General features: G+C 57.1%; 1 protein-coding gene across 1 annotated transcript in view; it reads left to right on the forward strand.

The window, feature by feature from the left end:
- The window catches only part of LOC139009491 (protein Daple-like), a 106,835-nt gene that overhangs the window by 29,039 nt on the left and 61,234 nt on the right, over positions 1-16,562 (forward strand). Inside the window, exon 4 of the mRNA XM_070413772.1 lies at positions 13,034-13,103. Coding sequence (XP_070269873.1) covers positions 13,034-13,103 — 70 coding nt within the window. The remainder of the gene's footprint in view (positions 1-13,033; positions 13,104-16,562) is intronic.

A 16,562-nucleotide genomic window follows, 5' to 3' on the forward strand; every position in this document is an offset into this window, starting at 1 on the left:
GGACCCGGGAGACTTTGTGCAAGAATGTTCACGGCATTTCTGGTCACAGCCGCCAAGCCTGGAAACAGCCCAGATGCCCATCAACGGGGACTGGATGAATACGCCGAGTCGTGGCCACACAATGGAATATTATACAGCTGTCCAAACACGTTAGCGACAGCTACGTGCAGCGATGTGGATGGGTTTAGCAATAGCATAAATTTGAGGCAGAAAGAGCGGGGGCTCCCAAAGGTTACACACAGCACTGTTCCTTTCCTTACAAAGTTAAGAGCAACTAAAATAAATGTACTTTTTAGGAATATTTACCGATCCAGTAAAACCGTAACAGAGAGTGAGGGAGTGTGCTTTTTTTAAAAACCATTTTTAGTGAATTTATTGGTGTAACATCCTATATAATCCTATATACTAAAAGGGTAATATGCAAATCGACTGAATGGCGGAACGACCGGTCGCTATGACGCACACTGACCACCAGGGGGCAGACACTCAATGCAGGAGCTGCCCCCTGGTAGTCAGTGCACTCCCACAGGGGTAGCGCCACTTAGCCACAAGCTGGGCTGATGGCTGGTGAGCCAGTGGCCCGCCTCCGAGGCAGCGCTAAGGATGTCCAACTGCTGTCAGTTGGACATCCCCCGAGGGCTCCCGGACTGCTAAAGGGCGCAGGCTCTGCTGAGGGGACCCCCCACCCCGAGTGCTTGAATGTCGTTTATCGGGCCCCTGTGATTCGGGTAGATGGTGTCTTGGATGAGAGGAGGCAGGGGTGGGGTTGGGGCCCCATCTAGTTAGAGGTTATTGTCAAAGTCCAAGCCTTTGCTTTGGGTGCTGGCTTTGCCGGTGGTTATTACATTGTGAGAAGTAACTAATTGAAAATGAGCCGTGTGTGACCACAGATGAGTGTCAGGAGCCAAGGATTATGATTAATAATTAACCCAGTTCTGTGCACGTAAGGCCCAGCACTCCTCCCCACCCCAGTCAGTTGTAGCTGGGGCTGCGGTGGCCCAGGGTTCACTGGGGTGGGGGGTGGTATACTTTTCCGTAGCTGCCCTCCCCCCTGCTTCTCTCTCTGCCCCGCCACCTGCCCATCCCGCTCAGGTCTCCCTCCGCAGTGCCCGCTGGCTGGAGTGGCCGTGGCCACCTGGGGCTTTGCGCTTCCTTAACCACTTGCTTCCTATCTGTCACACAATCGGTGCCTTGTTACAGAGGCCTCGCCCACTAATCATCTCCACATGTGTGTGTCTTTCTAATGAGATTCTGATTTCCCCGAGGCCAGAGGGCGGGTTTTATCCCTCTTATGTGGCCGATTACTCCCCAGCTCCTGTTCACCCCCTTCTTCCTTAATAGAACCCGGCCTCCCCTCCAGCTAGACTCCACCCAGGTGGGCCGAGGGGGATGTCAGGGCTGTGTTGAGGGCTGCTTCTGGGAAGCCTTCTGAAAAGGAGGTGGCAGCATGCCCTCCTCCCCTTCCTCCTCCTCTCTGCCCGGGTCCCTGACACCCTGAGGTGGAGCTCTCATGGTCTGCCTGTCTTCTCAGATCTTGAACCTTGTGTGAGTCACTATTTTTAGGTCTTCGTTACTCTCAGAGTACTGTAATTCTCGGGATATATCGCATCACCACCTCTGACCCCCGTGGTCCTAGCACGGTGAGTACCTAATGATTGCACCACGAGTCCTGTGGGCTCACAAGGTCAGCAGGATCTTAAAGTGGCATCTGGACTCCAAGGAGCTGGCATTGGGTCCTGTGCTCCACTCACCCACAAGTGACCCGGGCAAGTCCCTTAACCCCACTGAACTCCACTAATTCAGGGAGCTCGGGGCCGTGCCTGGGGGCACACCAGAGCTCAGCAGCCTGGATTGTCAGCTGTTGAGTGCTGTGTGCCCCAACACTCATTTCTGGAAGTGTAATTCTCACAAGGGAGGGTCTCTGTGTCTTCACGCCGGCTCAGGCAGACATCACTAATCGATCGTGGCACTCTGCCTCTGAGCCCAGATCTCGCTTCCGAATCCTCCACAGAACTGCGCTCCATGTAGCCAGCACCAGCCACCTATGCCTGGCACACAGGCTTGAACCCGCCATAACCTCTGGTGTCACAGTGAGAGCTCCTTCTGCCTCCCAGGGCTTCAGAGCGGGGCATCTGACCACAGGAGCTGCGGACGCACCGGGACTGTTGGAAACGGCCTCAAAGATCAGGCCGGGCCGCCAGCCTCGTGCTCGGGAGGACCGCACAGCCTGTTCCAGCTGCAACACCTTCCCATTCGCCGTATTCCCTCTGCCTGGAATTCTCTTGTTCCACCTCTCCTGACTCACACCTTTCCTCCACAGTTTATTCAACTGTCATTTATTGAATCGGCAGGCCCTCTTTGATCACCTGCCTGTATTAGCTTCCTTTTCCGTCACTCTTGATTGTCCTACCCTGCTTTGTTTTTCTTCTTAGTACCCACTCCTTCCTGGCACATGCATGTGACATATTTATATGCTTCTGCATATCCCCGCATGTATCACAGCGTCCCCAGTGGTCAGAAACACTTATTGATCCGGTGGATTTGCGCTGGCTAACTGCGGGTGCACCAGGAGTACCGCGGCCAGTTAGGATGAAGTGGGGTGATACACACAGTATCTAGCCCAGCCTCTGGCTTATTAAACACTGCGATTAACGATCATTCAAAAGAAAGTGTTCTTTGTCCTCTGGAAGGAGGAAGGTGTGCGCAGTGGTCTGTCCGAGGTCCTCAGGCGCCCATTCGCACCAGACCCTTCCTCCCTGCGGTCATTCGGCTCAGTGTAGCCAGCAGTTGGTGAGCAGCTGCTGTGAGCAGCACCTGCAGAGGCCTGGGGGCAGGGAGGGTTCAGGGGTGAGCACGCCACAGCACCTGTGCCCGAGAGTCTGAGGTTCCCAGTCCCCTCGAATGTGGGGTACAGAGCGCCGGGGTTTTGGAGGGCAGACGAAGAAGTGATCGTCTCCAGCCAAGGGTCTTGGGTAAAGGTATTGGAGGGGAGTTGCAAGGTGGAGAGCATGGCGTTAGGTGTGAGGGCGAGGTCAGGCCACCCACAAGCCCCTGCCCACCCCCCAGTGTGGGCAGCTTGACGGCGATACCATCTGTTGAGATTTCACTTCCTGCTGTGATGTTAGTCATTATAAACTTGTCGTTTCTTAATCTCCCTCCTCCCCAGTTTTTCAACTGTGTCCTGAGCCGCCCTCCCCTGGTTTCCTGCTATAGAATAAACTCTTGGTGATAGAAGAGCTCTCCCAAGTTTCTTTGCTCTCTAGAGGAAGCCTGGTCATTTGCTGCAAACCCCCAAGATGAGAAGGGACCAGGTCACATGATTTCAATCTGCAGCTTCCGCGGCGGGTGGGGCGGCCAGAGAGGCGGTAGCAGCCTTACCTCGCGCACTTGCCCACCGTGGAGCATTCGCAGTTCCCTCGGTGCTCACGTAGGACTTGGCTGACTGCTCTTCAGCTTTTCCTATTTCCTGAGTGCGGATTGTGTGGCTCTGCCCGCGGTTGGCATCTCACTCATCAACCAGGCACACCTTCCCCGGAGCCAGGACTGACCCTTAAGTTCCCAGCACCGCACCTGCCCGCCCTGCCCAGTCCAGGCCTTTCCTCTTGAGACGAGAGGGAAAAGACAGGAAGTGAGGGTGAGGAAGGGGCCGTCAGACGCTCCTGTCTAGCTCTCCCTCCTGCCTCGTCCTAAGCCCTGAGCAAGCGAGCGAGGAGGAAAGGGTTTGGGGTGAGCCAGGGTAGGAGGATTTCTGTGTCCTGAGGAACCCCCCAGGGTGCACCCTCACGCCTTCCTTGATGGGTTTCACTTTTTTGACACCATAGGCCTCCTGCGTTTGGGCACCGCTGAGCTGTTCTGAGCTGGGACCCTGAAGCAGGAGGCAGGCGTGCGTGTGCTCTCCGAGTGTCGTCTGGAACAGCCCCGCCAGGGCCACGTGCCAGGCGCTCTGCGTGGTCTCTAGGCTGGGTGTGATGCCTGCCCACCCGGCCCTGCAGACGGAGCACACGGTTCGGAGCTGAGGCCCAGCAGCAACAGGCTGGGGTGGACCAGAGCCCTGCTGCCACCTGAGCAGGGTTTCTGGTCCTTCCCCCTGGACTGCAGGGGGCAGGAGGAGTCCTGCACTGTGTGGGGTCATGAGCTGGGGGAGTGCCTTCTGCTTTTTCCTTTGCCTCTGTTGCCACCTCTCCCTGCCACCGTCACGACCCTGTACATACACACACTCCTGGAGGGCACCTGCTCCTCTCTGTTCCCATTTCAGCGCAGCACCACCTCCTGGAAGCCTTCCTGGATTAGTCCCTCCCAGGGGCTCCCATTATCCCCTGGCTCAGATGTCTCACATCCCCTTTGTTAGGGCCCCGGACTTGCCAGCGGGTCTGTCTATTCCCAGGCTTTGGGTTCCTTGAGGACAAGGCCCAGCCCCATGCACACATCCTGGGCACCCTCGCTGCTTCCTGTCAGTTTTGTTCAGTTTGTCTGTCTGCATTTCCTGGATTTGAAGACAGAGGTCTTGTCTGCTTACACCCCCACCTCCAACCAGCCATTACCTGCCACCCAGGTGGTGCCCAGGAGAGACAGTGGTGTAAGTAGGAGAATGAAAGGCTGCCCGCTGTTCTCCCTGTCCCCAGCCTCCTGCCTGGGGAGATGGATTTGGAGGCCTGGCTGACTCAGGAGCCTTGGTGCATTTCGTCCTGTGAGGTTCACACTGTGGGTGATGGGGGTGGAGGCTGGCTTCCCTGCCTGCCTTTCCCTGCCCTCACAGGTCCCGGCAGGCTGCCACCCAAAGCCGGAGGCTCCCTGGCACACTCTGCCACTCCGACATGTACCCTGGGAGAGGGAGCTGGTTACAGCACTGTGAGGCAGCGGGTATGCGTGCCAGGGGGTGCCTGTAGGCCTGGGATGAGTGGTGGGGTGAACAGAGGGGGCCACAGTGGCTCTTTCTATGCCATGTTACCCCCAGCCCAGCTACCTGATGACACAAAAAGGCCAGGCCTGTCCCATTGAGCTCTGTGGCCATGCCCAGGGCAGAAGGTACCCAGGGAGTCGGCCACACACCTGACGAGGGTGCAGGGGAGCAGTTTGGGTCCCGTGGACCTGCTGGTGTTGGTGGGCCCTGCCTGCTGTGGGCCCTGCACTGTAGATCCACCTATAGGTCCATCTTGGCCCCGTGTGCCCTCCCCATCCTGCACCTCTGGCTGCGGTGGTGCGGGCTGTTCAGCCCTTCCCTTGCCTGCCCATCAACAACACTGTTGACTTTTCCAAGAAGCTCAAAGAAAAGGGCTTTACAGCTGCTGGTTCAAAGTGTTAGATTCCTCACCACCATAAAACAGGGTTCCTCACATCAGCCCCAGCCACAGGGCAGGCGGGGACAGGGTGCCCCAGAGCTGCCACACACCCTTCCCCCGCCACTCCCCCCCCCCCCCCCCCCCCCCCCCCCCCGCACTGAAGTGTGAGGACAGGTCCACGCCTCTCCCCATCCCTGGCCTGATCCTCGCAGTCCTTCCTCACCCTCCCCTAAAGCCCCCACCGGAGGGTGGCCCTGGCCGTAGGAGGCCCTCAGTGGACGCTGGTGAATGGAAGTGGGTCCCAGGGGATCTGGGTGTTTAGACCTGATCTCGATGTGATGCTGTGCCTTCATGATTTCCTCCCCTGGGCCTCAGTCTCCCTGCTCTACAGAGAATCTATAAGGCTCTTCTGGTCTTAAATGCTGACTGTTACACGCCCTGCTGTTGGCTGTATCTGTATGCAAGGGTGTGCGTCCACCTGTAGGTCCATCTTGGCCCCTTGTGCCCTCCCCCCTGCACCTGTGGCTGTGAGGGCATCTACTGAAGTTCGTTCCTGATGCCCAGTGTTGGCTGCAGGTGGCCAGGCTCAGATTTGCCATGTGAGGTGGCTCCTGAAGCACCATGTATGGGCAGAAGCTCTTCTCGGGGGAGATGAAAGCAGCGCCCGCCCCTGCTTCCGGGGCTCCCCACCACCTCCCATGGTGCAGGCTCAGAACAAGCCCTCCTAGCATCAGATAAGTTGGCCACACCCACAGAGCAACCCCAGGCATCACACCAGCCGTAGGGGGAGGGTGGCAGGCGCTCATGGGGACACTTGAGGTGTCCCCCAGTCCCGTCCTGTTGGGTTTCCCCTGGGTTCTTCCAGGACGCGTGGGCACTGCCTGTTTTCAGAGTTAACTGCTCTATGTCAGTAACTCCGTAAAGATCTGTGCTCCTGTGCCAGCCCCGTGTCCCCGATTCCAGCCTCCCTCTTCTTAAAGGGCCCATCCTTAGAGACAGTCTTAGTCCCTTTACAGATGAGGGTATGGCTCAGAGTGGGACGGCGGTGCCCGCGGTCACACAGCAAGCAGCTTTACCCTCCCGTGGTGGCGTTAGAGTTTACAGGTGCTCCTTCCCACAAATCTCCTCCTCCTCCTCCCTCAGCTCAAAGGAAATACTTGTTTTCCTTTCTGCAAACAAAGAATGGGTTGGGTTTGGTTCTGAATGCAGCCCTGAGGACCTGCAGTTAGAGCAGTGGTCCCCGGAGGGGGTTTTCTGATGATGGGGAACTGCTGACAGCCTGCGGCCTGCACTGTGGCCTTAGGTGGCTGGGTCCCGAGATGCTGTGTGGCCTAGTTAGGGGAGCCGGTCCTCCTGGGCTTGCGAGGCTCGAGCAGGTCTCAGGCCCGGGGGACCCCAGATTAACTGAGAGACAAGGTGGAGCAGATGGCTCCGGTCTATCAGCAGCGCTCCGCGACAGCCTCTTAACACGAAAGCACTTCATTACCCACTCATTTCGCCAGGGCCCCGCCCCGGTGCAGGCGGGAATGCAGTCAGCCACAGCCCCTTGTCCTGATGGATTTAAAGCGCATGGCCCCGTGGGCCGGGCTCCGAACAGACGGCCGAGGATAAATCATCAGGCTCACACCCCCTCTCGGCCGCTAAATTAGAAAATTGTGCTCTTCCCGGAATTTGCTGTGGCGCTTGGTCTGGGGGTCAGGTCTCCGCTGTACTCAGATGGGGTGGCACGGTGGGAGGCATGATTGGCGGGGCGGGGGCAGCAGGCTTAACTGCCACGGTCACTGGGCGCTGTGAGGCAGATTGGCCGTAGGAGGCAGATTGGCCGTAGGAAGTGCCGTGGTTTGGCCATCAGAGGTTGGTGCGGTCCGGGGGACAGCTCACCAGCCTAGAGTGTCCGCCCCGGCCTTGCGCTGGGTCCTGCCATGAAACCCCACCACCAGCATTGTGCTGCGGTTCCCTCAGAAGGGACATCCTAGCCGTTCTCCTCCTGACCTCCTCACGCGTGTCGGGCTGAGCATAGAGATGGGATGTCTCTGTGGTTGGGTGTGTTTGCCTTGGCCAAGGCCAGGCTGCTCGGCCAGATCCGGTGGGAGGTGTGGGGTGTGTCACCTGGAGCAGTGCGAGGGGATGGCATGGGTGCACGCCCCAGGGTGCGCGCAGGGGCCCTGACCTCCTGGTCTCTCTGTGGGTGCTGTGCCCTGTGGGTGTCAGCCTTTCAGCAGCCCAGGGGCTTCTCCCCTCAGCTGGGAGGTGTCATCGCTGTGAGGTAAGAGGTCTCCTCCTCCCACAGGGCCTCCCTCAGGGCCCGGGACAGACAGTTCCTGTCTGAGTCACTGCTGCAGGCCAGGAATGGAACATTAACCTCGCTTTGAATCCTGGCTCAGAGAACTGTCCCATTGGGGACCTTACCGTTGGAAGCATGGTGTATCCAGACCAGCATCACAGATTCTCTCTGGGGTGTTTTTAACTTGCGTTCACGTCTACGGGCTGTGGCATCTTCGGGCTTCTGCCTGGTGGCCGACGGTGCCCACCATCATGGTCGGGGGCAGAGCCGCTGGCTTTCATGACTTGGTTCCTTCGATAGTGTGTGTGTGAGAGAAGACATCTCTTCCAAAAACAAGACACTTATTTTTCAAAAACTTAATACAAGTTTTGAGGAATATTTTCTGATCAGTCTAATTTCATTAGCTGTCACTATTAGCAGCGTTTTGCTGCCTCTGAGTGGGAAGTTGATTGACAAGGCAAAATGTAAGAGTGCCACGAAGTGGGCAGAGAGGCGTTAGGTGTTGAGAGGAAAGGAAATCATATGAGATGAAGGGCTTCAAGGGTGGCTGCATGGAGGAGGTGGTCCATACACGTCCCAGCTCTGTGCTTCACCTGCTGGGCTCCTCGGCTGCCGCCTCTCTGGAAGCCCTGGACTCCCTGGGCAGCGTTTGGTCGTGCTCCTTGCTGTGCCGCGCTGACGCCTGTTCTAGGTGTCACCTGTGCTAGGATTGTGTGCCTGCCTGCCTTCCTGGCGAGGCTGAGAGCTCTCCGCTCACAGATGCGTGTGAGTGCGGGGGGCACACTCCAACCTACGCCCTCGTGTTTCTGATGTTCAGTAGCGACTCTGAAAGCGTGGCTAGGCCCCTTGTGTTTGTGTGGCTGTGTGGAAGGCCCGTTGTGTTGTCTGGACCATCTTGATCTCCTTGGCAACCGTGAGCATCACCTTGCACCTGGAGGCCTCTGCCGGGTGTCTGTCTGAAGTTTTCTGGGCGTTCCCTCTCATTCACTCTGCACTAGCAGCTCCTATGCAAACCCCCACGGAGGGTTATTCCCTGGACCTAAACTCTGGCCTTTAGCAGCATTTATTTTTCCTTCCCAGCAAAATGTCAAGAGATAACATTCCATTTCATTTAGGGGAGAAAAGGTTTCTTCCCGTTTCTTTATGAAATCATTGTTCTTAACCCAACAATCCCAGTGTTCGGAATGGAAACAAGATAACCTTTGCCGGGCACACACACAAAAGTGTTTACACCCTGCAGCTCTAACAGGACCTGGCTCTTCTTCCACCAGCGGAGAAAACGGCCTTTCTTGTGAGCAGGCGCAGAGGTCAGCATGGGCCCTGGCAGGACTCTGAAGCCTTTCAGCCGGGCCCCTGCATCACCTTAGGTGGCGGGTGGCACTGGGATCCCCGAGCCTCTGTCTCAAATGGCTGGTGCTCTGGGAACCCTTCTTCCCAGCTTCCTGCCGTAGCCCCAAATGCAGGGCCCAGGGGAGCAAGCATCTGGCACCGTGGGCACAGCGAAGCCGTGGACCTGGGTGCCCGTCTCGTTTGCCGTGGGTGGCAGAGAGGCCCCCTCATCCACGACCACTGGGTTGTCAGGTGTGCGTTTTGCATGTAACCCGGTGCCTCTGGAGTCTGCTCCTGCCTCCCTCCTGCATTGTCCTCCTGCCACTAGCAGGGCTTCACCACCTACAGAGCCTGGAAGGGGGCACCCCGCCGTGTGCTGCACTCTCCCCACCGAGAACATCTGTACCCGTCACAACGAGACCATTCCAGTGGGAAGGGGGTGTCTTCCTGCCACTCGCCTTCCTGGTTCTGTTCTTCGACCTTCTCTCCCCGGTGACGCCTGAGAGCCAGTGCCCCAGGCCTGCAGACTGGCCCCCGCACGCCCCATTCACCCTTGGTTGCCTCCAAGGTTCCCCATCAGGGAGCTGGGAATCTGACGGTGGCCGGCTGGCTGGCTTGTTGACACCTCTGCTGGCACAGATGCAGCCCTGGGACCCGCCAGCTGGGGTGACAGACGCTTCCTGGGGAGTGTCCCGGCCTGTGCCCTCCCTCCCGGACACGTGTGGGGCCTTGTTTTGATCATGACCGCCCCCGGGGAGACACTGGGATGGATAAGGTCCTAGATTTAGATTTTTCAGCCCCCTGCTGCTGAGAATCCAAACGCTCCCACCTGCCTCTGGTCCATTTTTGTGACTTTTCCTTTGATTCGTGTGAAGCAGTTACCGGTGGGATAAATGCCGTTCGTCCGGTTTCATTCATGAACAGGAGAACCTGGGGTCTCCCAGCATCTTGGATTAGGATCCACGAGCAAACGTGGTGCAAGCCCACCCTGGCTCACAGATGGTAACCCCCCCACACTCTGCGGGGAGGGGCGTCTCCAGGAGGCTGAACTTCAAGCCTGCCTCCTCTCTCCTGCCTGAGTCAGGCCACAAGGACCGGGTGACAAGACAGGCTGCATGGAGGCTTGTGTGCACCCTCGTCCCTGCCTGGGGATGTGACTGCCTTTGTGAAGGCCTGGGGGGCACTAGGAGGGGCCCCATTGCGGGGGAAGTGTTCAAGCACACCCCTGGGCTTGCACTCCCCGGCCTCGCTCAGCCCCACCCCATGCCAGCGGGGGTGTGGCCAGGTGCCCGCTGAGCAGCCAGCGTCAGCTGCCGCCTCCACAGTGGCTTTCTGTTCCCAGTGCCAGGCGGGAAGGCCCACTCGTCAGCAACCTCCTCACGTCCCCGCTGGATGGAGGGCCTGGCCGGCTGCCCTGGAGCCCTGCCACCCCGAGGGGACCCGTTAGCTAGGGACCGATGGCCACCAGGCCCCTCGGCACGGGTGTTGGGGTGCGTGACACCACCGGCCACATGTGGCTGTCGGGATCTCCCGAAGGGGCTAGTGTGACTGAGGCGTTTTTCATTTAAATTTAAAAAGCGGTGCTCGATTCAGTTACTGGGACGCTTTTCAGTGGGTTTGGGAGAACTTGGGTATGCGAAGCTACTTCCCGGATCAAGGGTTTCCAAGGAAAATGTAGTGTCCGAGTTGAGATGTGCTGTGAGTATAAACGACACACTGGATTTCAGAGACTCGGTGTGAAGCGAGAATGTGAAGTGTTCACGACTTCCTGTCGATTGTGTGGTGAAGTGGTAATGCTTGGGGTGTGTTGGCGTCATTACAGTGTATTAGTATTTTCACCCGTTTCTTTTTACTTTTTGAGGGGAGCTACTGGGTCATTTGAAATCACTGTCTCGCATCATATTTCTGCTGTCCTGGTCACTCACACCCCTGAGCCTGCTTTTGCCGGGAATGTGCGAGGGGATCCTGGAGTGGTTTGGGCCACAGGATTAGATCTTAGGAGACCCCTGCTGTTTTGAAAGGAACACATTTTAAAAACACACAAAATATAGTTTGTTCATAAAACATAACTTCTTTTTTCTACAATTTACTTTCAGTTTTATTTTGTGTATTGTAATCATTACTTCTTAACTGCACACGTGACACATATTTCTTGGGCAAAATTAGCAAGTACTGATGAGACAAAGTTGAACACCCATGGGCTTTCTAGCAGTGTTTCCGGCGGCTTTGGCTTGATCGTGAGCACAGAAATACCGCTGTGCAGGATTGCAGCGACCTTCCAGGTGCGCGCCCACCCTGTGCCTCCGTTAGAAACCTGTGCCCTTCGAGCGCCCTGAGCATGGGTGGGGCTGCTGCGCCACACGCGTGGACAACGGCAGAGGGAAACCAGCCGAGACCAGAAGGGACTGAGGATGGCGGGGCAGTGGTCCGAGCGGGTCTTCTAGAAGTTGGGCTGAGCGTCGAGCTGTGTGTGAAGGCGGGCAGAGCCTCCCGGACTCAGGGCTCACCTGGTGGGAGTCCTCCCTCTTGCTGGCTGAGCAGCTGGAAAGTGGATTTTGCCGGTTGTGCTCGTGGCGTGTGTTTTGCCCCAGGGTGGACTGTGGAATCCTTTGGTGAGCCATTCACTCGAGAGACGATTTTTTCATGTTGAATTTTCCCAAGGCCAGAAGGAGAGCTGAGGCTGTTACACAACTCAGACCTCTGTCCAGCACAGGCAATTTACCCACTGACAGTTTAAGAAAACAGTAGGCATCTCTGATGGGACATGTGACCCCCGGTAGCAAAGAAAAGCTTTCTCCAACACCAAGTGGAGAGGAGCCCGGTGTGTTGGGAGTGGGGTACACCTCATGTGTTAGCATCCCTTCCCCCCAATTTCTGGTGTGAGCAGGAGCCACGGGAAGATGATAAGAAGGGAGGATAAAGTCAGTGCACTTACTGTTTGACGGCGCTGGCATCTCCCGGCCTGCGTGCCCAGGCCACCATCCTAACCCGATGATTCAGAGCGAGAGTTCTGGGGTGTTCTGCTGGGCCGATTGTGTAATCGCCCCCCCCTTTCTGTATGCTGGCAAGGTACTGAATGCAGAGCTTCAGCACGTTACGCAATCGAGTGAGTCCTGAAAAAAGTTGGCAACATTTTAAAAAGGCGTAAGGAGAGCTTTTGTTGGTGAAGAATTTCTATAGCGACCACTTTTTGGGGGGGAGTTTTATTATTTATTTATTTTATTGTTTAAAGTATTACAACTAGTAGTACATATGTCTCCTTTTCCCCCTATTGACCTCCCCCCGGCCTCCTCTACCTCCCCCCCCCCCCCCCCACCTGGCGACCACTTTTGTAAGGCCAAGACCACTTATGAAACCTACCCCCTTACTTGTCTTCTGTAAAATTCGGTTTCTATCTCCTGATTTATAAACAACAAGGCCCATCTGGAGGGGGAAGGCGACCTGCCCTGGAGGCCTTGGGGAGGCCGTGGTGGCCAGGGTGCACGCGGCACCCTCCTAGGAGGGCTCATCAAAGGCCCCCGACGCGGGGCATGACTGATGGCTGGTGCTGGGCCGGCTTTCAAAGACCCTTGGTGTGAGGGCCAGAAGGCAGCTCGTTTCCCGCGCCACCTCCCTGACGGGCGCAGATTAGCTGTGATTTATCCCTCCCCCGGGGAAGCCGCCGCTGTAAGCAGGAGGAGACTCCGCATTTAGCATTTACAGCGTGTACCGGGGACTGGAGACCTGGCGAACGCAGCATCCCGAACCGTCCGTTACAGAGACCCCGCAGCATCTCCTTAATTTTCATTCTGTACTTTTAATTGCACAAGCAAACCACGCCATAAAAATAAAGCCGTCTTTTAAAAAGACTCTCACACCTGGTCCTGCTGTCCTGGCATGTAACGTACCTTCTCCCCCAGGTCCCTGTACGTGTGCAGACATAATGTGCATGTAGTTACGATCGGGGCAGAAGTACAGCTAGCTTTGACTTCTCACACTCGTTTATGTCCTAACGGTTCCTTCCTGTTACATAGTGGCATGTTCGCCGTGGCCTCGTAGTGGCTCCGCACGCATCCAGTGACTTGATAAGCTCTCATTCTGTTCATCATCCTTTATTTTTGTTTCCTGTTGTTAATGGGGTCTTTCCTCTTTGTTTCTGTAGGAGGTTCTGCAGCAGCTGATCGTAATGAACTTGCCCAATGTTCTGATGATTGGCAAAGACCCGCTGTCTGGTGAGTGGAAGCCGCCCCCCGGGTGCTTGGCCCGTGCCAGTGGCTCTGGGCAGCTGTTGGACACAGAGCTCCGGCTGCCGGCTGGGAGCCAGCACGCTGAAAACACGTGACCGGTTCGGTGAGATTTTAAAGGGTGGGCTTATTACCCTGAGGCATGAAGCCAAGAGCACGTTTCTTCCTTAAGAACGAATCCGTGCGACCCCTCCCGTACGAGTGCGGAGGCAGGCAAGGCCACTGCTTTGGTGGGCTCAGGGGCCGGAGTTGTATGGTGGCCTGGGGAGGAGGAGGGGGATCTCTTTTCCACAATCCATGACGCTGTAGTCGGGCGGGTACCTTCTGGGAAAAAGTAAGAATCTGTTGAGGGAACTCGCATCTCTCCCTCGGGGATCCTGTGATGCTCTCCATCACCATCACCATCGCACCTGAGGCCCGAGAGGGCAAGGGTTCCGAGTCACAGCCTGGACACTTGGCTGGACCTTGAGAGACGGAATGAAATGTGCTCCTGGCCATCTTCCAGAGCGTCGGAGCTTCATTCCCACTGGCCCGGTGGCTCCTGCACCATGGCTCCTGGCCACCACCTCCCAGGCCCCAGGGACAGACGTCCCGCGGTGAGGGACTTCCCGTGTCCAGGGGAGACCTTGCTGGGGTGCTGGGGCCTCCTGGGGTAGGCCAGGGCGTGCAGGAAGGTCCACCACGGGAGGGGCTGCTACAGAAGGAACAGCTGCCCTCTGTGGCCGGCTCCTCCTCGTGCTGTCACTGGGGCTGGCCGTCCTGCTCCTGACAATGTGACCGCAGGTAGAGATGCCTTGAGAGGGAAGGGGGAGTGCGCCGAGTGGCCGGCCAAGGACGTTGCTCAGAGAGGAGCCGCTCTGGGTTAGTGTCACAGCCCTGAGACCAGCAGCAGCCGCTTCAGGGGCACCGGGCCAGGTGCGGCTGAGCATTATTCCTGTTGCTGGGGGGGGGGGGGGTGGTTTCTCCTGAGCCCGCTGGCTGGTGTGTCTGCCTTTTGTCTGCATGCGCGGAAAGGAAGAGGTTTTGTTGACCTCCGGTTAGTCCTCTGCTCAGCTGGCCCAGGAGCCTCACACCCTTGCACGTTGGCTGTGCTCCCGGCCATGCACACCGCCCCCCACCCCCCACCCCACCGTTGGGCCATTTGCTTCCCGGATTTATTTCCCGGTCCCCCAGATGCAGCCCATCCCAGCCACAGCCCTGGGGCCCGGGACGGCGGGGCCTCTCTCGGTTTCTGTAGTAACTTCATGAAGTCGGGGTCTGCTTTGCTGAGCAGAACTGCTGCCCCCTGATTTTGTGGGAGCCGTATTACGGGGAGAGGGGAAAGGTGCGAGAGAGGTGGGTGGTTCAGGCTCACCTCTGCTCTGCCGTCTGATCTGGAAGTGGCTGCGTAAGGTGACAGGAGGAAGGCTGAGGAGCGGGGCAGGGGAACGCCCATTCTCGAGCCCTTGGTGAGCCCACCACGTGGTGGACGTGGCACATGTACCACAAAGTGGGAGTGGAAAGGTGCTTATGGGATGTGATGTGCCACCCCCATTACAGATGAGAAAACAGGCTCACAGGGTGGAAGTGACAGGCCCGGTCCCTCCGTCTACAAGCAGAGGCGCTGACTGAAATCTGCTCCGTTCCTCCCCAGAGCCTGAGCTCCCCGTCTGAGTCCCACGCAAACAGGCCCGTGTTCGGTTGAACTCTAGGCGACTGCCTACAAAAGCAGCAGTGGGTCTGGTTCGACCTAATATTCAACAAACGTGTCGACCTCCCCCACCAGCCGCCCTGCCGCCTCATCACACTGCAGAGCTGGCTCCCTTCCTGTCGATGCCTCCTCTTCCCCATCCCTGCCGGTGTCCCCACTTCCTGTGCCCTCTGGGGACCCCTGATCCACCAGGCACCTCCACACCAGCCCTGGCTCCAGCCCTCCCTCGGCGGTCTCGGTCCCAGCCCCTTCATGACCCACGCGGCTGTAGGAATTGTTCATGTTAGAGAACACAGGTCCGCTCCTGCAGTCGGGCGCTGAATGGAAACATCTGCAGAGATGTGGACCCTGATTTGAAAAAAAACAAAACCCAGCTTTATGAAGGTGTAATTTGCATACCATAAAATTTACCCACTTTAAATGTACGATTTAGTGACCTTTTCCATAAATGCACAGAGTTATGCAACCTTCACCATAATCCAGTTTCAGAACATCTGTGGGAACCTGATTTAAAATTGTGACAGGTGAATAGAGTGCCGCCTGGTGTGCCCAGCATCGCATAGAAGTGACAGACATCAATCAAAGAGGCTGTGGCCCTGCTCTGAGGAAGGGGGAGATGAGCCTGGGAGTGAAGGAGGAGGATGCCGCCCAGGCAGCAGGCTCGGGGCGGGCTGCCTCACCGTGATGTCGGGACCAGAGGGACTTGAGCTGGATGCGCACGTGGGGAGGTTAGGACAGGGGTCCTGGGGGACAGGGGCTCCCAGAGCAAAGGAGGTTGGCGGGTCCCCCAGCGAGAAGATGCAGACCTGAGTGCCAGAGGCAGAGGGACGTGTTTATGGGGCAGGGCTTTCTGTTTTACGTTTTAAAAATAGACGTGTGAAGCATTTGGGGTTTCTCTGTAAATAGAGAACGAAGTCGGTTTCTTTCTGCGTGTTGCTGGGAGGCGGGGCGCTCTCACCAATCCTGTCGCACGCGTGTTGGGAGCATGTGGAGCTCTTTCTGTGGGTGTTGACAGTGGTGTCCTGTCATTTATAACATTTCAAAGTTTTGGGTTATTTCTTGTTTTTGGCTAATGCACCACAGTGGAGTTCGGTGCCAGGGGCGGGACAGATCCAGCAGAGCTCCTGGTCCGCCCCTCCCCCTCACACACAGTGACAGTGGACGCCTGAGCCACCAAGCATCGCGCCCCTTGCTCTGTCTGAAGGAGCGAGATGTCACAACACATACAAAGCTTACAAGGCTTTCCAGTGTGTCTCCCGCATCCCCCTCACCCACCGGACAGGAGGATGCTGTTTACTTCTGCCCGAGGATTTGAGGGCAGCCCGGTGAACGTGAACAACCCTTCGTACACTTTAGATCAGCGGTCACCAGCCTTTCGGACCTCACAGACCACCGGTTGGCGACCGCTGATTTAAACTGCTTTAAAGTCTTTGCTCAGTGTCTGCCCCTCTTGGCCCCAAATCCTCACTCTCCTTTCCTGTTTTGAACCTCGGGTCGGCTCTCTGGATTTCCTCTCTAACCATGCGTGGTCCAGCTCTCTCAATGGGATGTCCGTCCCTGGGGAAGCGTCTGTCCGCCCCTCATTACTGTAGACCCCACTTCTTGGAGCCCAGCTGGGGGTCCAGCAGGACCGAGTGAATACCAGTGGGACCTTTGAGAATGGCCTGGGGTCCCACTAATTGCTCTTCGTGGTCTGGCCCTCCGTTCTTCCTGTCCTCCCTCTTATGGTGGTTACAGGAGGGCCTTCAAGGGACAAA

The sequence above is a fragment of the Myotis yumanensis genome, unplaced genomic scaffold (genome assembly GCF_028538775.1).
Source record: "Myotis yumanensis isolate MYYU_CA2020_CCGP unplaced genomic scaffold, mMyoYum1.0.hap1 SCAF_1, whole genome shotgun sequence".
Taxonomy (NCBI): Eukaryota; Metazoa; Chordata; class Mammalia; order Chiroptera; family Vespertilionidae; genus Myotis; species Myotis yumanensis.